Genomic DNA, 22,156 nt, shown 5'->3' with positions numbered 1-22,156 from the left:
GTCATTTTGCATGGTGTGGCAGTCTGAGTGGTTCTGGTGCCTGACCTGGCATTGTGGGGGTGACTCAAGAAGCTAAGACTTGGGCTTAGAGGTGGGGGAAGGTAAAAAGAGCAAACCTGAGCTATAGTGTCAAAAATTAAGTTCACCTCTATTCCAGGACAGCGTCGTATGTAACATGCCAATGGAGGTACACTGGTATCTTTGTGCTTTTGGCCAGCAACTATCAAAACCTTACAGGGTCTGATGTCTAAGAGCAAATTAAACAAATTAACAGTCAAGATCGACAAAGATCCAGCAAGGCTTTGGGAGCTGATTTAGAGCTGCTTTCCTCTAAATGACCATGAAATCACAGGATTCCCTAATTCGTCCATTGTTACTGTTGGTTTACAAAGGGAAACATGGCTGACAACTGCCAGTGTTTATGGAACACCTACCACAGGCCAGCAACCAAGCGCTTGCTTTTGTTCTCTTATTGAATCCTTACTGCTCCTACCTACTAAGACCTAATCCTGTAGGTATTATTAACTCGATTTTACAACCAGGGAAACCAAGGCACAGAGCTCCAACAACCTGGTCAAGGTTAAGCCTAGAGCTGACTTCTCAAACTGCAGCATGCGTCAGATTCAAGGCCCAAACCTCAGGGAGTAGGGTTCAGAGGACCAAGGAGAGGACTGAGAAATTTCATTGTAATGGGTTCTCAAGTGGCTATGATGTTGTGGTTTGGAGACAAACTTTGTGATAGTGGGCTAGGTCCTCATCAGTTGGTTTCACTACTTTATCGAGGTAGTTACTAGCTCATGAAGTGTGTGTGTGTGTGTGTGTGTGTGTGTGTATACACATGTGTATGTTTCTGTAGTGATCACCAATGTCAGCCCTCCAAAGAAACCCCATCTGTGGCCCTTGTGACTTGGAAAGAGGACACAGATCACAGATAAGTCCTCCGGCTTAGTGGCCACAGGCTTCAGGCCCCGAGAATGGAGGGGATGAGGGCCGCTGCCTTTGATCGTGACACTGGGCAGGATTTGAAAGCAGGGGGCCCTGGAGGCTCACATACAGTAAGGCTACAGTTCCAAAACTTTGTCTTTTCATCTGCTGGCAGCAGCCTCGAGAGTGAGGAGCGGCCAGCCCCAGCTGAGGTAGGAACTCAGCTGGGGAGTCCTGCAGTTCTCTGTCCACTTCTGCTACTGACTTGCTGTGTGGTCCTGATAAGTTACAGATGGCTCCTTGCTCTGCAGATGGGCCTTGTCCAGCAGTTGTGGGCCACCATCAAATAACCATTTGGCCCACATGATAGTTAGGATACTGTTGTGAAATGAAATCAAGCACGGGGCATAGGAATGTCCTGAAGAGGTAAAAGCATTCTCCAAAAACAAAATAGAAGACAAAAGAAATTGGAAACTCCCTGTAGGCTTTTTGTAAATTAAGGATTTTTCTCTCTCGGAAAAGGACTTATCACTAAATACCTTGAAATAACTGGCTTATTTTGTTGGCTCATGGTGAGAGTAAGACTAAAGACATAATTTATGCATGTTTTCCTCAGGAGCCCTTCTCTGAGGTATAGCACATCTCTCTCTCTCCTGGGAGGCTGACAGTAAATTGTAATCATAAAAACAACAGCTAACATTTGTATGCTTGCCACATGCCAGATATGGTTCTGAGCCTGCATCTGACCTCACATTTAAGATGATTCTATGAGAGGCCATGCCCACAGCCTCTGTCTCACAAAAGAGGAGGGGAGGTTAGTCATTCATTGTCAGTAGAGCCGGGATTCGCACCTGGACCCTCTGAGTGTAGCGCTCTGCTCCTAAACATGGCACTTCTCTTGTCCTGGGCTCTGCTGTAGCCCACAGTATCCCAACCTCAGCCCCACATCTGAGGCTGGTCAGTTCTGCAGAGTTGGGCTGCTCTGCGTATGTTTAGCAGTCTCCTGGGCCTTCCTTCTCCTACTGTTGAGAACTACCGATGTAAATGATCCTGTCCCCAGAACTCAGTTCTGCATCCCAGATCTTGGCTTCCTTTAGAAATAGGACAGGACAGTGTCAGAAAGAACCCTCAGAGTTTCACTACTTACAATCTGATAAGCTTGAAAGGTGGCGCGCAACTGCTTGTAGCTCCTCTTGGCCAGGACTTCATTGAAGGCAAGCTCGTCAGTGCCCCAGCGACCTTCGCCTGCCTAAGGGCCGAGTGCAAACACACTGAACATACATTGCCATTGACGCTGGATAGGCGAGCAGCTAAACGCGGCGTAACATAGAAAACTACAGCTGTCCCGATAGAAGTGTCAGAATGTCACTTTGTGGTTAACCGCCCTTGAATCTGAGGTGAGGTTGTTCCCAATATATCAGAAACGAATGCGACAGGGCACCTTTCCTGTTGCTACTCATGCACACCAACCAAAGGTGTGTGTTCTCCAAAGCCCACAGTGTTATTACAATATCACTTACATTGTAGTTTGGACTCTCCACCTTGTTGGATTTTCTAGAGGTTCCTTGGAAGAAATATCCCTCAAAAGAGATCTGGCCCATCATGGTATGAGAGAGAAAAGGAACCACCTTACCCCCAGTATGTCACCATCTCATATAATACATCCTTAAAACCCTCAATACAGACCCCACTTGGGGTGTTCTTTTTGGGGGGAGTCCCATTTGGAATCCCACTCCAATCTCTCCTGGAGTGTCTGCTTTCCTAATGAACTTCTGCTTAAACTATCTATGCCTTTCAGCTGATTTCTTTCCTTTAAGAAGGCAAGAGCTGAGAGACCCCGTAAGACCATGAGTAAAGCCTCACTTACAGAGAAGTACAAAATACGCATGCAAAAGAAGTCAATATATGGAACATTTAAAGCTTCTGACCCATGGTAGGTGTGACACATTTCCTTCATGATTATCTATGCCATCCTATGTTCCAATCAGGTTAACCCCAGAGTATAAGACAGGAACAAGTCCTTAGAATACAATCAATGCAAGTATTTACTTATCAAAGGCCACATTTCATTCCAAAGTAATTCTCATTCGCATGAAACCAAAAAAAAAAAAAAAAAAAAAACACTTGTTAAAGCAATCGTAATAAGTCAAAGCCCAAAAGAATGTGTGGAGCCAGGTGCATGCAAACTTACATCATACAAATCTTTGGCATCCTGACCAGCCAATTCCTTGTCCACAGTGTCTTCTTCATCACGACTGGCCTACAAAGATTGACCAGATTGCCATTAACTCAAATACCTGCTTGACAAACAGAAAAGCCAAGTGAGCCTTGTCTGTGACTTTGGGGGAAAAGAGAAGGGGTGAAGTGAAGCTCAGCCTGGCACAGTGGCAAGGCCTGCTCTTTGCTGCCATCTTTTGGGAAAGACTAAAACAGTTTAGTTGTAATTTCTCTCTCTCTCTCTCTCTCTCTCTCTCTCTCTCTCTCTCTCTCTCTCTCTCTCTCTCTCTCTCTCTCCCTCCCTCCCTCCCTCCCTCCCTCTCCCTCTCCCCCTCCCTCTCTCCCTCCCTCTTTCTTCCCCCTCTCCTCCTTCCCCCTTTACTCTCTCTCCAACCCCACAATGGTCGCTCATCAAATCCACAGTCTTCAGTGAAAGCTGATAGTAACCCGGAATTCACTAGGAAGCAAGCTTTCTTCCTCCTCAAATACCAAATGCCACCACTCAGTGGCCAGTGCCCAAGAACTTTGAAAGCTGGTCATGGGAGACTATGTAAGTCTAAAGAAAGCCCTGGGTGGGTGGCAGAGTACTGAAATGACTCTAGTGACCTGACCCCTAGTATAATCTCCTTCCCTTGGGTGTGGATGATCGCATGATGACATCATGTCCCATAGCATAAGGGGAATTTTGCAGATGTAATCCAGGTCTTCAATCAGGAAAATGAAATCTAAAGGGAAACTATCCTGGGAGGCCCCTGGCCCAGTCGGACGAGAGTTCTTAAAGCTCAGAGGTGGAGATCCCAGAGGAACTCTTTGCTGGCTTTGGAGAAAGCAGTCAGCCTGGAGGTAAACTGTATGGTGGTAGGAAGGGTGGAAGGACATGCCATAGGGATCTGGAGAAAGTCCCAAGGACTTCTGGGTAACAGCTAGCAAGAAAACAGTCACGTCAGTCAGCAGGCTCCAAAGAAATGAATTCTCCCTAAGCCTTGGGTGGCTGACATGCAGACATGTTGGTCTCATCCTGTTGAAACCCTCCCTGAAGGACTAATAGATATCTGGACCCTCGGCCCATGAGCGTGGGTGGATAATGGGTCACGGTGCATTAAGCTGTTTTATTTGAGGCAGTTAAAGAGAAGATCCTTCTGTCTGTGGTTAAATCTATATATGTGTTCTCTGCTGTTACTGCGCCCAAGTGGGAGAAATTAAATGGGAATGAGTAAACAGAGGTCTGTCTGTCCGTGAGGACTGGATGTTGTCTGTCTGGAGCCCCAGGGCCTATTTTACAAAAGGGCCAGATCTTAAAAGAGCCACTCTCCTGTCTGAGGTCTTGTGGTTCCCACAGGTCTAGATTTTAGCTATATCCTGTAAGCAAGCAGAGTTGTGTGTAGAAAGGGCTCTGTTTGAGGCCAGATGGTTCTTGCTCCTGGGTTGTTTCTTTCTAGCTGTGGGATCTGAGTTTCTTTCTTGGACAAAGAAGGCATCTATGCTAAGCGACAGAATTCAGCTAAAGGAACTGTAACCTACAAGAAATCAGATGGAGCCCTGGGAGAGGTGATGGTTTTCCAGTTCCTGAGATGATGGAGCAATGCTACCTGGGTTCTTACTAACACCGTCTTTTTTGCTCATTTGCCATTTTTGAGATGTGAACTTGGATATCCCAGGCTGGTTTCAGACTTGATATGTAGCCAAGGATATCCCTGAACTTCTTGTCCTCCTGTCTTTACCTCTAAAGTACTGAGCTCACCATGTGAACCCTCACTCCCAGTTTACATGGTTCTGGGGATTGAGCTCAGGTCTTCCTCCATTCTAGACAAACAGTTCACTAATGGAGCTGCATCTCTGACCCCTTCTCTAATGTTTTAAGTAAATGCTTTTCTCCTTTGTCCATTTTTTCCTGTTTGTGTGTGTGTGTGTGTGTGTGTGTGTGTGTGTAACAATAGCACATGCCCAAAGCGTTCCTTCCTGAGATCATGAAATAGGCAAGCCTGTTTATTCTCACCTGTAACAGGGACACCAGAATCTTTCTCAGGTTTCCACTTGTGTCGTCTTTGACATCAGATTCAAGGCTCCTGCCAAATACTTTTGAGGAAGAAAAAAAGGAAAGGAGAAAGGGGTTGACTGAGTCCCCAGTGGTATTTCAAAAGAAACATACTCAACCCAAAGCCAGAATAAAAGCTACTTACGCCTTTGGTAAGCTTCTTTGATGGCGACAATTTCCTAGGAAGATGATTGAAACCATTAGTGTCTATGCTGGGGGTCCCTGTATCCTCTTCCTGCTATGAGTAGCCCTTGGTCATGGTATCTTTTCACAGTCACAGAAAGGTAACCAATTCACAGTGAGATAGGCATAAGGAGTTCTAGTCTACACAGTAGAACAGTTATACAATATGTAAGAATTTATTGTATATTCCAGCATGGCTAGAAGAGAGGATTTTGAGTGTGCTCACCATAAAGGCATAGTAAATATTTCAGGTGATGGAATCACTGGTCAATTCAAACTTGACCCTAACACTTTGTCTATATGTATCAAAAAAGAAATCGCATCTTAGCGCAGACATAGCTACTACAATGATGTGTCAATAAGAAAATAGAGAGGTAGAAGAATTATGGCGAAACTAATAGCTACTACTTTCCTCCGTCTCTTAACCCAGTCTCATTCCCTTATCCCCACCCATACAACCAAGGTTAAAGCTCAGTGTGTGCCTCCCTGCTGTCTAGCACAGTCCTGAATGCTTGTATATATGCCTAGTGTACTATCCTCCAAGCCAAGCATCAGCCATCTCTGTAAGTTCGGCTCTGCCCGCTTGCAAAAGATCATCTCTGCTGAGTTTGTTGACTATTGACCTTCTCTTATGGGAGTGTAGCGGGTCCTAGGATCCTTACCTAAATATACAGCTACTCCTCCCAACTAGTTATAGGTAATTCTGCCCTAACTGTAACGGTAATATCAAGGAGAGGCTAGAAGTATATAAGCTGAGGGGAACTAGGGAAGGGAGCTGCATCTATGGAGCCATGGGGGAGTGGACATCTAGGCTGGGTGCAGACCTTCCGGTGAGGATGCTTTAAGGCCACCCACATTCATGTCTGTAGCCCCTCACCAACTGATCTATAAGTAAGCCTAATAACTCAGTGGTTCCCCAGTGAGTTTTGTGGAACTGTACTTGGTTTGTCATTGGGGCCTTAGGGGAAGGCATTGTTATATCTCCCCTAGGAAAGGAACCTTAGCAACAGAACTTCTAGAGCTGTTGTCTGCATCAGACCTCTAGGCAGTGGGAAATGGTGCTTATTGTTCTGTGGCTTATTTTTAACTCTATGTTGTCTTGGTGACCCAAGCTATCCTCTGACAGATCATGGGTGTGTTTTTTTGGAAGGGATTGACAGTATCCTATTCTTTGTAAGCCACAGTTGATTTATCTAGCCTCCTCTGGGTGGCTGCTTAGGTGGTTTCCAGTTTGCCTGTGCTGTAAACAACTTGCTAGGTCAGCAGGCCAAGTCTCCCTCTAGAATGTGTCCTGGCAGGAATTGTTTTACACCCTCTGTGTCAAGTCGCCCACCTCTGAGTCGTCTCAACTTTTGCTTGAGCCAACAGTGATTAAAAACTGGCATTTCCCCTGCTCTTAAGTGAGTTAAAAAGGAAGAGAAGGCCAGGTGTGGGGAGGGCACCAAGTGGGCAGATGTAGGCTGTGATGGGGGAGAGAAGGCAAACTAGGTGGTAGGAACTGCTCACCACCTTTGTTTTTGCAGCCCCCCCACTTTGTTTTCTCCACCTACCTCTGGGATCTGTCTGAACCCGGCCCCCCACTTTCACTTTGTGTGTATTTTCCTTTTAAACCACTAAGTCTATTTGTTTGAAAGAAAAGCTTTGCTGGTGGCTTGGATCTTAAAGGAACCCTGCTAAGATTAAGATAAGGAAAGCAATGGGTCACAAAAGTAGGTACTGCTTGCTCTTGACATTGAATCCTCCATTGCAGGGACCTAGGCATCTCTGGGAAGGGTGGGCATGCATGAAGAATATGAAGTGACATCAGATGGGGTTTGTGCTACTCCTCTTCTGAGCTCCTACCCTATCTCCTTGAGATGGAAGGCTTAGAAGCTGGGCATTAAGCTCATTGGTAGGGCATTTGCCTGGTAGATGTAGGCTCTGAGTTCAATTCCCAGCTGTAGGGGAGTAATTCTGATGCCTTGGTTTAGTCAGGAATCTGCTGAAGGTCCTTATCCCCAGTTAGTTTTTGATCTATCGATAAAGATGTCAGAAGCCAATGGCTGGGCATAGGGTAGGACACAGAGAGGACTGAAAGGAGACCCCCATACTTGGGGGAGAAAGATGGAACAGACTCAGAGCTGCAGGAGAGATCATTCAAGATGTAGGGAGAAAGGGAAAATGGTCCTCGGAAGGGCAACCCGGAAGCATCCTGGGCAGCAAAGAGCAATGGGCATCACAGAAGATATCAGGACAGCAAAGCTAAAGGTAGAGTTGGAAGGTGTTTATCCAGGAGTACCGAAGGGAAGGGCATTCTAGCTGCGGGAGGCTTAGAAGTGCCCAGCCACTGAGCCAATAAGGCATCTTAAAGATAGGCTAATATGTGTGTGTGCGCGCGTACGCATCTTTCATCCGAGGATTCAAAGATTCCCTGAGTGGGTTCCTGGAAGCATGGCCTGCCCAGGATCATAAAGTAGGGTAGATAAAACTACATGCTACACGCAGCACTGAAAAAGGAAAAAGAAATGGGAAAGTCTTATTAATTCCAGAGATTCAAAGTACTAGAGATTGCTGTCATAGCTTGGTTCCTAGTGGTGCTGTGGGGACTTGACTCAGTCTACGTTTCAGTTGAGCAGAGGAAGCCGGTGGCCAGCTTTAGGGGGTCACAACATTACATGGAGCATGGAGGCAGGGTCCCCTCCTGGGAGCCTCAGAATGTGGGGCATTTCTAGCACTTTCTTGACCGTGCCTCCCACTCTGGTGGTTGTGGAGAAGGCTGGGGATCTCTAGAAATGATTTGTGGACTTTACTCTCAACTTTCCTGGGTTGGGGAACCAAAGACAAGTTGGCTATGTCCCGACCATAACAACTGCCAAAAGGGCAGTGCACTCTCAAGGGATACATGGGGAGATCTGCTGACGCAGGATCAGGGTTGGGGGTATGGCTCAGTTGGTAGAGTGCTTGGGAGAAGCCCTCAGCTTGATATCCATACCACATAAAACTGGGTTTGGTGGTGCATGCCTGTAATCTTCATACTCAGAGATGGAGGCAGGGGGATTGGGAGTTCGAGGTCAACCTCAGCTACACAATGAATTTAAAGCCAGTCTTGGTTACACGAGCCTCTGTCTCAAAAAAGAAAAGAAAAACAGAAAAGGGAAAAAGAAAAAAAGAGAATAAGCCAAACAGCAACATTTAACCCCCAAGCCCCAACCTCCTCCCTCCCCAATAAATCAACAAAAAACTACTGTTACAAAATTGCCAGGGAGATGCTAGCCCCTCAGAGGCTGCTCACTGGAATCCTTGGTTCCATGCACCTGGGCCATTATTGAAGCATTCTGCTCTATGCTAGGTAATTTATGGCCATGTACAAGGCAGTGACTGCAAACATACTTGGCTACTTATTAATTTTCACAGCAGAGGGCCTATGAAGTCAGACTGAGAGCAGATACAACAGAGTTCTGCCTTCTGTGTGAAAAGCGCATCCATTAGAAAAACAAAACCTGGATTGGCATAGCTCTTCCATCAAGCCAGGGGCAGCAACCTCTGGAGGACTCCGAAGAGTTGTTCTTCCTGCATAAGCTTAGCAGTTATGTTTCTGCCCAGAATCTGTCCACTCATGGTTACCATGTAGGGGATTAGCTTCCTCCCGCACGGCTCAGCCACGTCTGATGCACCGGCAGGGCTCAGCCACGTGTGATGCATGAGTAACCTGTCCTCCAGGAGCTGGGACCAGGGGCTCAAGCTAGACTAACCTTGTTGCTTCGTGTGCATAGGATCTCTATGAGCATGGCCTCGTTGGTGCCTATGCCCTTCATAGCTTTCCGCAGCTGCCTTGCGGCGTACTCATTGGGCCGATCCAGAAGGGCCAAAGCTGTCTTCTCGAAGTTTCCACTCAGTTCACTCTTAAGCACCTCCTCTAAGTCCTGCAGGAAGCACAGAGCAGTTGGCTGGGAGAGTCACGGGGAGAGGAGTGGGTGTCTGCCTACATCGCTATGTGAGTTTCAGGGACGGGACACCTGCCCTAGACATGCATAAGGATGATCTGAGCAGGAGCCGCTTGATCCCGAGGACAGTGGTCACCATATTTGCCTGTTTGTTTCTCCCCTACCCCTAAGTCTGGCTGAGAGGCATCTCACTCAGGGCTGGAGCCTCCCCAAATGAATATAAAAAGCTAGAACATTTACAGAACAGTTTAGAGTTCAGAGTTCAGAGAGCTTTTTTTTTTTTTTTTTTTTTTTTTTTTTTTTTTTTTTTTTTTTTCCTGCTGAAGCTCATCACAGCCCTGCAACGCTGGCTGGCAGATGAATCACATTATCTCCACCTAGTAAGTCTCAGAAAATGAAGAATTTGTCACCAGACATTCAGCTAGAAAAGGCTCGGCACTTTCCATGGATGGTCATTGTTTCTGTACGGGAGAACAGCAAGACTTATTTATGTCATAGGGCTGCATAGGGAATGAGAATCCATGAAAACCTCTGCATAGTGCCCACATTCAATGCTCAAAAAATACTCATGGTAATATATGGTATGCAAGAATATTATTATTCCATCCTAAAAAGCATTTTCTGAGAAAAAAGCAGCCAACTGTTTCTCTGATAGATCTCTGAGCTCTGGGTTTGGGACTGGGGGTAGGGGGGAAAGCAGAAGATTTTACATAAGGGGATCTGCTGAGTCAAAGGGCATGTGATATCTTCCTGCCTTTGTCTCTCAAGCTCATGGCACTTCATCTAACATCAAATCCCGTGAAGGCAGGCCTTCCTTTCTCAAAACTATCCAGCATGGGTGGGTGCATGGAAATATTTGAAAACATTTTTTTTTTCAGGCCATTGAAAAAAAATTCAGGTATTGTTTAGAAATGCAGTCTATCCTCTCAGTCTTTTGATCTATGAACATGAAAGCAAATCTGGTGTTTTTATGTGTTCCTGAGCCCAAGAAGCAGTGTCAAGAAACCTGGACTCTTGTCCTGGCTTCTCTAACAACTACCTGTGGTGCCTTGGTATGACTAGTCTCCAGCTCGGTTCATATGTGGACTTAGAGATGATTATTTGAACTCCTCTAGGTTTTCATTTTTTTTCTTTTTTCTTTTTCTTTTTTTTTTTTTTTTTAGCACCCCTGGTATTAGCTCCCAGGAGATCAGCAAACACTTGGCACAGGAAAGTCTCCCGAGCTTTGTGCTAGAAAGTTCTCTCTTTTTCAGCAGAGTCCCTAGGCCCATATTTACTTTTGTTCTGGACAAGCGTTTAAGACATCTGTGTCTGACTTTTCGATTTTGTTGATCTAGAAATAGACATAAGTTGGGGGATGCTCAGTTAGAGTTATGCATGTAGAAACAGATGAAAATTCCACTGTTCAACCCTTTGCAGGAAAACCAGAGACTTGCTTTTTTTCCCCAAAAATAACATTGACAAGCCTGGTTATTATGACACATAAGCATGCACACAAGTGCACTCACATGTGCACACATACACACATAACACACACACAATGGGCACACACATAGCACACATACATAGCATGCACACACAAGTAACACACACATACATAACACACATACACAACACACATACACACATATAACACACACACACATAGCACACACATACATAACACACACATACATCACACACACACAGATGCACACACAGACTCACCACTGCAACATCACAGCCATTGACCATTTGTTTTATAAGTAAACAGGCCCCTTGTGGCCCTGGTCTTCTGGGAATAGAAGTTGACTTGGTTACTGAAGACTTGGGCATGGGTCCTGTTTTATGTCCTTTCTTTTCTTTTAAACAAAAATTCAATATGGAGGAGGAGGCATGCATGATACTCAGCAGGAGTAGAAGTTAGGTTGGTTATAATCAAGATATACGTGTTAAATTGTGAAAGAAATAGTTCTTAAAAACCTCACTAAATACATTACTTTAACATATAAATATTTGTCCATATGTGCTCTGCCTTTCCTGTCTGTAAAACTGGAATAATCTGTCATAATTTCTATTTACTGGTTTGTGCTGGAATCATTCTGTTTGAAACCCAAGAAAAACAGTAAGTGACCCTTCTCATTCTGTCTCGGAGGAGACCAAAGCCTGAAGAAATTACTATGAAACCTTTATTGATAGGAATGAGAATTTACCATGACAATTTTCATTTTGTGTAATCATTCCAGTGTCTCGGGGTTATGATCCCCCCTCTACTACTGGGGACTGAGGCAGGAGGATCTCATGTCCAGAGTCAGTCTGGGCAAATCATGGAGATTCTTTTCCAAAATAAAAATCAAAAGGGGGCGGGACATAGCCCAGTGGTGGAGAGGCTTAGAAACCATCATCACTGTACTGGCCAGTTTTGTGTCAACTTGACACAGCCGGAGTCATCACAGAGAAAGGAGCTTCAGTTGGGGAAATGCCTCCATGAGATCCAGCTGTAAGGCATTTTCTCAATTAGTGATCAAGGGGGAAAGGCCCCTTGTGGGTGGTGCCATCTCTGGGCTGGTAATCTTGGGTTCTATAAGAGAGCAGGCTAGGCAAGCCAGTAAAGAACATCCCTCCATGACCTCTGCATCAGCTCCTGCTTCCTGACCTGCTTGAGTTCCAGCCCTGACTTCCTTTGGTGATGAACAGCAGCATGGAAGTGTAAGCCGAATAAACCCTTTCCTCCCCAACTTGCTTCTTGGTCATGATGTTTGTGCAGGAATAGAAACCCTGACTAAGACAATCCCTAAGTCCACACGTCAGTGTGGCTCTGGGAATAGCCACACCGAGGCACCATAGGCAGCTTTGTAGGCTTAGCATGAGTGAGGCTCTAAGTTCAACTGAGTTCTAAATTCAAGTAAGTCTCAGCTCCACAGGAATCCAGTGAAGGCTGGGAGTGGGGGAGATGCTCTTCCTCAGGAAAGAGCACACCAACTGGTTATCCAATACCAAATAGTTAGCCCTGAAATCATGCATAGACAGAGTAACATCATACAGACTGAACAGTCACATTATGTAGTTAACAATATTTAAAATAGAGAATATTTAGCAATATATTTAGTAGCATATTCAGAAATGTAATATAATATATATATATATATATATATATATATATATATATATATATATATAGTGTGTGTGTGTGTGTGTGTGTGACAACAATGAAAAAAGAGGCCATGAGTTGAAAAGAGAGCATTGAGTTATATAAAAGGGCTTGGAGGGGAGGAAGGAAAGGGGAATGATGAAATTATATTATCATCTCAAAAACTAAAAGCAATAATTTTAAAAAAGTTTTCTGTACCAATGATTTATAAAGAAATATGGACCTTGCAAATAGCTGAATACACAAAAATTTCTATACAAAGCCCCATTTGTGGAAATCGGTTTTCAAATCACTGTCCCATCTATAAGTTATCATGCATAATTAGTCCAAAATGAACTGGAGTAGAAAAATGAAATCGATTTTAAAAAACCAATGAGTTTAGTACTGACATATCAGCGTTAAGTTGACATAGCAGCATTAATCTTTTGTCTAGTCAATTAGAAGTTCCAAATGCCCTTCCCTCAGACTGTGCTCTGACTTTAACAGTGTTCTCCCTCCCGGGGTGTGTAACGGAGGCTGAGGCTGGCACATCCCCGAGTACCTTGCCGTACTTCTCCTTGTACTTCTGCTTTATCTGTTGCCTCTCCTCTGATGTCCTGCTGGATAAGACTTCAATGATGGCTGCCTCATCCGTTCCTGAAGTTCAGGAGACAGAAACAGAGTCACAGTGATCAAGAAAAGATATGGAGGTTATTGTAGTTCAGGTCTGAAGAAGCCACATCTCTGGGTTAAAAGGCGTCAGAGGCTAGGATAGAATTAGAAGGGCTTAGTGCTTACTGTTTTCTGCTGAAAACCATGTTCTTGTCACTCCAGACAAGTATCTACGGAGACCTGACCTTGTGTGAGGGGCAGTGAGAGTCACTCATAGATAAATGCCTATGGCAGGCAGGGTCCCTAGCTTCATTCCTAGGGGAGTTAAATCAGCATGAAACCTAAGCATGAATGTTCAAAGCAATATCGGCCAAAATCAGTCAATGGTAGAAATATCCCAAAGACCACCAGGAGGCAAATGGCTAATCAAAATATGAATATCCATACAATTATCCTCTTGTGGGTCACAAGAACAGCTAGGGTACAGAAAAATATGAATGAACCTTGGAAATGGTATACTAAGTAAAAAAAGCCAATCACAAAAGAACACGTATTGCATGATTCTATTCATATGCAAATGAGATCAAGGTATTTCATAGGGCAGAAAGTGGATTAGGGGCCTGGATAGAGTAGACAGGAATGTAAGAATATAAAGTATTCTAAAACCAAGCACCTGTCTATGGCCACACCACCCTGGACATACCCAATCTCATCTAAAATCGACTGTGGCAAGGCTACGTATGTCTATGAATACAGTAAACATTGAACTGTATATTTCCAATGAGTAAGTTGTATAGTATGTGAATTATATTTCAAGTTATGGGGCTTGTGTCTTTTCTTCTGGGGACTTATAGCTGAACAGATAAGATTGAAACCCAAATTTACTGAATATTGATCTCATCCATAATCTCTCTCTCTCTCTCTCTCTCTCTCTCTCTCTCTCTCTCTCTCTCACCCTCCCTCCCTCTTCCCCCTCTCTGTATGTGTGTAAATTACTTTGGCACCCCTAGTTCCTCACCCACAAGCTGGGGTCATGTCATTCAAGGGCATGTGAGAATGAAAAGACAGAGTCCAAAGAGGGACCGTGGTGCATGCAGCAATAAACTGTCATATCACAGACAACAAGCAGCATAAATGCCCAAGGCCCTGGCACTGTCTTGAGTCCACAGAGAGCTTGTGTCCAGGCCACCCTGCAGGGGACGCTCACTCAGCAGCTGTGAGGTCTACACAGGCATTGGAGGTCACCTAGTTCTTAATAACAGATGAGGAAACTTAGGGAAGAACATTGGATTGGTTCCTGCATATTCTTTTCTATGCTCCAAACACTGTAACTTGTTTGCCCCTAGATTCCCATTCGTCTCTTCCCTCCCCCTTCCCCACTTTCTTCTCAGCTTCATTTGCTGGCTGGCTTTTCTATTCCCAGCCCTCCAACCTCAGTTCCAATCTGCTGTTCTGGTTTTGGTCTTCCTGGTCAGATGACCACAGCTCTTTCTTGTGTTCAGCTGAGCTCTGGACCAACCCTCTAGCCCAGCTCCTTCCTTTGACTTCCTATCTTACTTCTAGCTGCCTGTAGCTACGTTTACATGGCCCTCCAAGGCAGTTCTGCTTGAAGTGTAGCTTAGATAGGTTCATTTGGTAAGATGTTTTTTAAAGTCTATTCTCTGCAGTGTTACTTCGTTTCCATGCATGCATGGCATCACCTTAGTTAGAAAATCCAACGTCACCTAAGGGATCCATCCCTGTTTCCTTTGCTTTCTAATGCCGCTTAACCATACCAGTCTCACCTACAGATAGGTTAATAGCTCTTTCATCTGAGCCTCTCCTGTGCTTCTGCGGCCATTGCCAAGTCCTGATTGGTTTTAGTCTCCCTGATACAAGGCACTGGTTTCTGCCATGTTGGCCTCACGTCACCTCATAATCTAAATGCTGTTAATGAATCTTTATGACTCCTAGGATTGGATCAGAATCCCAAAATGAAATGAGACTTCCTGACAGTCGGTCTCAAGCTGCTCTTCTAGACACATCTCTGTGATGACTAACACAGAGCTCACTTAGTTTCTCATAGTGACATTTGTCTGTAGACCAGTTACTTTCATAAGCCTTGAAGAGTCAAATTCCTGTTTACTCTGTTCTTGCATAGCCAGTTATGCAGTCAGTGTGAGGACCAGTTATTATAGGATTTATAATGCCATGATATGAGCCTAGTGGATGGGCCCTGGGCAGTGGTCACTCAGTAGTAGTGGGCACTGTTACAGTGTCAGTTATATGCATCTTACTTGGGCCATAGCTGGGAGCTCAGGAGAGTTGAAGGTTCTGCCAAGTCCCCCCAATCTGTTGTTTACTAGGACATATTACTGGAAGGATAAAACTGATTTAGAAAGGTTGACATATAACCATTTTTACATTTAATAATTACACCTTAACGTGAACTTGTGTTTTGTGAAAGAATAAGGGTTAAAAATAAATTGAATGAGAAAGAGCTACTAAGACTATTTGCATTGGCAAAACTTGGGGGAGACAAATGTTGGAGATCCAGATACCTTCCTGTATATAGATTATTGACTCTTCAGGGATGTGGATGAGTCAGATATAGACTTGAGTCTCTTCACACAGTGGATTATGGCGGTGCTAGCGTATTCTGTGTAAGTATGGGTTGCATTGGCCTACGCTGATTCATTCAAAGAAAGATGTTGTGACGCAAAGCTGAGCTCCTGTGCCTTTGGCTAACACTTCTTCCACGCATTCCATTGCCTTTCAGAAATGGCCACAGCCCATAGAAATAGACTGTGACCCACAAACCCTTTAATGGTGGGCTTCTGGTGTCCAGAATGGAAATATCAACACCTTTCCATTGCTTTAAGCCACTTAGTTTTTGTCAAGTCATTCTGAGATTCTAAAACATGAATGTCACTGCTATCCTCAGCAGTGTCTCCAGACTTTGCTACAGGAACCAAGACCTCTCACCACAACCCCAAACCTGGAGAGTCCTGAAGTTGCTGGTGGCCCTACCTTCCGTTGCAATTCAATGGCCACTGAAGAACTGAATAAATGAACTTGCTGGGTGAGCGCTACCTTGCTCAGAGACTGGAAACTTGGGGGAATCAATAAATGGAGCTTGCATATTTTTTTTGAATTAATTTTTTTATTAGGTATTTTCCTCATTTACATTTCCAATGCTATCCAAAAGGTCCCCAATACACTCCCCCTCCCCACTCCCCTACCCACCCACTCCCACATTTTGGCCCTGGCATTCCCCTGTACTGGGGCATATAAAGTTTGCAAGTCCTATGGGCCTCTCTTTCCAGTGATGGCCGACTAGGTCATCTTTTGATACATATGCAGCTAGCGTCAAGAGCTCTGGGGTACTGGTTAGTTCATAATGTTGTTCCACCTATAGGGTTGCAGTTCCCTTTAGCTCCTTGGGTACTTTCTCTAGCTCCTCCATTGGGGGCCCTGTGATCCATTCAATAGCTGACTGTGAGCATCCACTTCTGTGTTTGCTAGGCCCCGGCATTGTCTCGCAAGAGACAGCTATATCTGGATCCTTTCAGCAAAATCTTGCCAGTGTATGCAATGGTGTCAGCGTTTGGAAGCTGATTATGGGATGGATCCCTGGATATGGCAGTCTCTAGATGGTCCATCCTTTCGTCACAGCTCCAAACTTTATCTCTGTAAGGAGCTGGCATATTTTGATGGGAGTTGGGAGCAAAAGAAAAATCAGACTGTGGTTGGTGACAGGAGATGGAAAGGAACTGCTGGAGATGAGGAAGGAAAAGATGGAGCCTGGTAGGCATGTTTCCCCTTCACTTTGGCTTTGCATCAGCTCTGAAAACTGTTTTTGGAAAGACCCAGCCAGAACTTAGAAGGAGATGCCCAGCCGAGAGGATAGAAAGTCCTGGGATAACCACTAGCTTTGTGTTCTTGAGGTGGGTTGTTCACTTCATCTCAAGGATTATCTCCACCTCTGTAATTCTGGGAAGACTTTAGCCATTTGAGTCCAAGTAGAGAAAGAGAGAATCCTCGGATGAGCTCACTTGTAAAAGTAGCAGGAGTGAGTTGCCTGCCTCTTCCTGGTTGGGTTCCCACACGGTTATTCACGGTGTCCCCCGTTCATTTCCTCAGGGCTTTCGCCCAGGCGATGTGAATCTGCTTACTTACTCTGTGGTGCTTTCATGATTAACTTTTAAATGTCTGGGTGCCAGAAATCTCACCCCCCAGACAAGATTTCATTCCCCTTTAAATATCATAGAGTGTTCCCTTTCAGTGTAGTGGACTGTCTTTCCACTACAGTTAGGGCTACTCTTATCCTTGCCAAAGGCCTCAGTATTTCAGGCTTAGATCCTAGACCCTCCCATGCCTGTTCCCTTTGATTGATATATGCGTTGTCTGAGGCCAGTGAAAACCAGGGTTTCATCCCTGGAACTTTCTCCTTTCGCTGTGGGTCCAAATAGTCCTCTGCTCCAACCTTTCAACATGGTCCCTTCATACATGGGAAGGTCTTAGAGGAACCCACGGGACCTTTTAGTGTACATCGTATGGCTCACCCCCTTCCAAGCCCTTATCATCCACTCTAGAGGGAATTTGCAGCTACTATTTGGTTTTACAACCCAACAAAGAAGCGATTTGCTGAAGGTGACCTCACACCACATTTCACGGTCCGTGAGTCTTATAAGCTGTCTGTGCGGCTGAGCCTTTTCTTGCAAACATGTACAATGGCTTAAGGCACTCAGGGCAGTCCCCAGTGGTTCTGGAAAAGACTTTAAAACTGGAAGAAAAAAAAAAAAAGACCCTCTGTACTAGCTGTGCATTGGACACTGGAGGAAGTAATTACACTGCACTGTCAGAGCCAGAATGGTCACAGCCTGGAAGCATCCCAGCACATCTGTGGTCTGCCTTCCCAGCAATTTTCTGGAAAGCAACTGGGTGGTGGTGGTAGAGTGTTGGCAGGATTGAGCCACAGCGTTTGAAGACCACACGATCCCGTGTGGCAGATAAACATGGCTAAACTGAGCCTCTAGCAGAACTTCTGTCCACACTGACCTGACCGACCACAGATAGCTGGGTTCTTAGATCAGGTACTGGAAGCCATGCCCCACATTCTCTCACGGGGATACCCTGCCCCCTAAATTCTCCTGAAAGAAGGGCACAGGGAAGGCAAGTGAAATTATGACTAGGGCTGAATTCCATCTGCCTGAAGGGCTCACGGGCTCACACTTGCTCTCTGTCTGCATTCTTCTCCAGAGGTGGTTGTGTCCGTTACCCCAAATTCTGTGGCTTCAAACAACACAACCTATACTACCACAGCTCTTTGATTGGAAGTGTGAAGTCACTGTGTTCTCCCACCTCATGGGTGTCCTTTGACAGTGAGTACATGAGAGCAGTCTCTACCTGTCTTCATGTGTCCCCAACCTGGCCACCACGCCATCCTTCTCTTCTGTCTTTTAAAAAAAAAGATGTATATGTGTATGCTCTGTCTTCATGCACACCCGAAGAGGGAATCAGATGCCATCAAAAATGGTTGTGAGTCACCATTGCTGGGAATTGAACTCAAGACCTCTGGAAGAGAAGCCAGTGCTCTTAACCCCTGAGCCGTCTCTTCAGCCCTCTTCTGTCTTTCTTAAGAACACCTGTCATTGGATTTCACACCTACCCAGGTATCCCAGGGGACTTTCTTCCTAGCATCCTTAACTCAATCACATCTGCAAAGACCCTCTTTCCAAATAAGGACAGGGCCATTCTCCCAGATCCTGGGGGCCTAAACCTTCTAGATGCCTCCATTCAACCTTTTGTGATGGAGAGCAGGTTGGACCTGCTTAGTGATCTAGTTGGATCTGATCTAATTGGAACTGAGCTCATGGTTAAGGAGTGGCTTAATGGTTACCAATGGAATGCTGTGCACAGTGTGCAGAGAGTGTGGAGAAAGGGTGCTGAGCTGGAAGTTAGGATCTGAGCTCTAGGTAAGAAGCATTCTCTGAAGTGGCTGAGCAGTTTAGTTTCCGCACACCTCAGCAGACCTGAGCTTGACCCTAAGGTGTGGTCCCAGACTCTGCAGAGTTCTTACTGAGACCTACTAGCAATGTTCCACATCTCCCCAAGAGCCTTTGATGGCTAGTATGACTTTGAACATTTGAGAAGCCACATATTATATGATCTCCATTGGCTCTGAGGTCTAGGAGGCTGCTGGTCCATGGACTCTTGGTTGGAGCCTACTCTGTGATGGGTCAGTTGGTAGGGATCACTCCAAAGGATAAGTCTAAGCAGAAGATGGTGGATGTGCAGTGCTTTGGAACTGCGACTGGGGCAGCAGAGATGCCTAGGCTGAGAGTGTCCACGTTAGGGAGAGGCTGGGGACCATGTAGGGTTTCCCAGGACCCAGGTCATCCACATACTTAGGGCATCATAAGATACTAGGGGAACAGAAATGCTTCAAGCTAGTGTCTAAGTTCTGCATCGTTTGGAGGAACAAACTATCATTTTATTGTGGGACATTATAATTTTGACTTGCCTTGGTGGTGAGGGGTAGGAGTGCATTTAATCTTTCCTGTGCTTGGACCTTCCAGCCCCCCTTCATCAAACCCCTCAGCTTCTGACCTGTCATGGCTGCTTAGTGCTTAAAGAGCAACTAATCCAGATAAAAATAAACTAGAATGTAAAATGCTTCATCTATAATTTTATGTCCATAGTGAGATAAAAATGATATTTTGTATAAATTGGGGGTAATGAAAGTGTATCATCAAAACAATGTAACTTGTATATTTTTCTCTTTTAAAATTTAGCTTCTTAAAAACTGAAGTGAAATTGGGTGTGGCGGCACTTGCCTTTGGCTCCAGCCCTTGGGAGGTGGAGGCAGTAGGATGGGTTCAGGCTAGCCTCGGGTACATGAGTCCAAGGCTAGCCTAGACTACCCTGTCTTTAAACAAAAACCGAGCTGGGAAGATTGTTCAGTGAGTAAATGATTTGCTGTGGAGGCAAGAGGGCGTGAGTTCAGATCCCTGGCACTTATGTAAAAAATGGTATACACCTGAAACATAGGTGCTCAGAAACTGGAGGTACCCTGGGCTAAGCAAGGTAGAAAGTGACGGTAGAAGTCCCCCGACAACAGATTTTGCTTTGCACTTCACGACCACATAGAGCTGCAGCATAATTTGCAAAGCTGTATGAGGTGGCCCATACCTATAATCCCAGCACTGAGGAAGGAGGATTGCCATTATTGAGGCTAGCCTGGGCTATAGAGCAAGTCCTTATCTCAAAGCAATATCTCAAGTAGTAAAGTGACCATTGTGACTGTTGGAGAGCTTCCCTTTAGACATTTAAATTCTGCCCCAGCAGGGATGTCACACAAAGTCTTCAAGTCAAATTATGTCCGTGATCTAGGTTTGCTTCAGTGTGTCCTTGTCCACAGAGGCAAGATTCTATATTTTCTACCAAGTCAGAGATCTCTCAGGTGGCCAAGTGTCTAACAGCTTCACCCTTTGTTTCATAATTTTAAGATTTGGGGCAAATGTTTTACACCGAGCCTTTCATTCCCATCTGAATGTCCTTATGATCACATCTATTTTACAGGCTTGCTGGGTAGAGTGAGCAAGATGATGATGGATGTGTGACACTGAGCTGGACAGTGGTTACACAGGCGCTCTACAGAGGAACAAGCATGTTGGCTCCATTCTGTGGTCACATGCAAGAGGGGCATGAGAACTCTGATTCTGGCACTCAGTAGGTACTCAGCCCAGGTGTTTTTAAAAAATAAACTCTAGGTTAAAATAAAACAAAACAAAACAAAAAACAAAAAACCAGGAGTTCATATTAAGCATGTTACATCATTACCACACCCAACCCAGGTCTGCAACCCATGGCTAGGTATCTGGACCTCACCACAGAGCATCAGGGACGTCTCAGCTTCCTGGAAAGTACCCTGGAGTTCTCTTCCACTCAGCAAACCTCAGGCATAAACATCCTGAGGCTTCCACACAAGGCCTTCCCTTGACAGCTGTCTGCCAGGCGTAAGCCAGAGATGAGTCAGAGCAGGAGGTGAGCAGGAAGCCACAACCCCTGGTCTTTCCCTCTGATTCCCCGGAGCTGCCACTGCCAAGCAGGGCTTGTCTGCTAGCTGCCTCTCCCTCGCCATGAATACAGCTCTGGCCAGATCTGATTCCTCACATCCTCCCATGGAAAAGGCCAAAGAAATTTAGAGAAGATTAAGATAGAATAAACTTCACTCCTAATGAAGTTCCCCATAACTTCAAGGTCTAATTAAATATCACAGGTTTAGCTTCCAATAGCCTCAAAAAAATAAGGAGCCCCTTTGATAAGTTGGGAACCTCAAATAAATCCCTTGAAGAGATCAGAATCCATATGACAGGCAGGTCACCTTCCTGTCGCTATGGGAAAGTTGGTTATGACATCAAGCTTAATCAATTTCAAAATAAAATAAGTGAAGAAGATGATCTTCCTACCCATTCCTTTGCAGGCTTTGTACAGCTTTTTGGCATCTCGGTCTGCATCAAAGCCGTGGTGATGGCTTCTCTCTTTGGCCTAGAGAGGAAATAATGCGAAGGGTGAGGTGGATAATACAGTTGTTATTAATTTAGTTTTGCTGGATCTGACAACCAACTAGAAGATCATACCTTTGTCCACACACAGGGCAGATGCTGCTCTACAAGTGGGTGTTTATGGAAATCAGGTGGGGAAACTTGGTCCCCAGAGAGATGGCTGGTACTCCATGGGGCCAGATGGCCTTTGGTGGTCATAGGAGAAGGGTCTTCTCTGTTCTTAAGGACAATTGATTGCTCTGGCTAACTCTATGATAAGTGATTTTCATAGCAACCCATCTTGTGTGTCCTTTTCTCTCAAACAAAGCCAGTGTCGCTGGAATATACGTCCTCCGTGATGGATGGGCCAAGTAGATCCAAGGAGCAGGATTTGTCAAAGCTGAGGGAACCTTATTAAATTCTCTTGCTGGCCTAGATCAATGTCATCCATACAGGAGAGATATCATTTAGTTTGTCAGAGATTCTATGTGAATTGACAGGGGAGTAGTTTTTAGCTTTTAGTTCTCTGCGAGAGAAAGGTCCTGCTTATTTATTGAGCTGCCTTGTGTTTCAGTCCTTGGATTAATCACCAACTGATGGGTTCTCTTATGTATGCCAATCTCCT

The 22,156-nt window shown here is 45.1% G+C and overlaps 1 protein-coding gene across 1 annotated transcript in view; it reads right to left on the bottom strand.

Annotated features, from left to right (window-relative positions):
• Positions 1-22,156, bottom strand: part of Anxa13 (annexin A13) — a 56,668-nt gene that overhangs the window by 9,752 nt on the left and 24,760 nt on the right. The window contains exons 2-8 of the mRNA XM_021184033.3: positions 21,457-21,535; positions 12,954-13,048; positions 9,091-9,261; positions 5,322-5,355; positions 5,138-5,217; positions 3,116-3,184; positions 2,072-2,173 (exon numbers count right to left, since the gene is read on the bottom strand). Coding sequence (XP_021039692.1) covers positions 2,072-2,173; positions 3,116-3,184; positions 5,138-5,217; positions 5,322-5,355; positions 9,091-9,261; positions 12,954-13,048; positions 21,457-21,535 — 630 coding nt within the window. The remainder of the gene's footprint in view (positions 1-2,071; positions 2,174-3,115; positions 3,185-5,137; positions 5,218-5,321; positions 5,356-9,090; positions 9,262-12,953; positions 13,049-21,456; positions 21,536-22,156) is intronic.

Source organism: Mus caroli, unplaced genomic scaffold (assembly GCF_978045245.1).
Source record: "Mus caroli unplaced genomic scaffold, Mus_caroli_1 scaffold_16, whole genome shotgun sequence".
NCBI classification, from domain to species: domain Eukaryota; kingdom Metazoa; phylum Chordata; class Mammalia; order Rodentia; family Muridae; genus Mus; species Mus caroli.
This window is presented reverse-complemented; position numbering and strand designations above follow the sequence as displayed.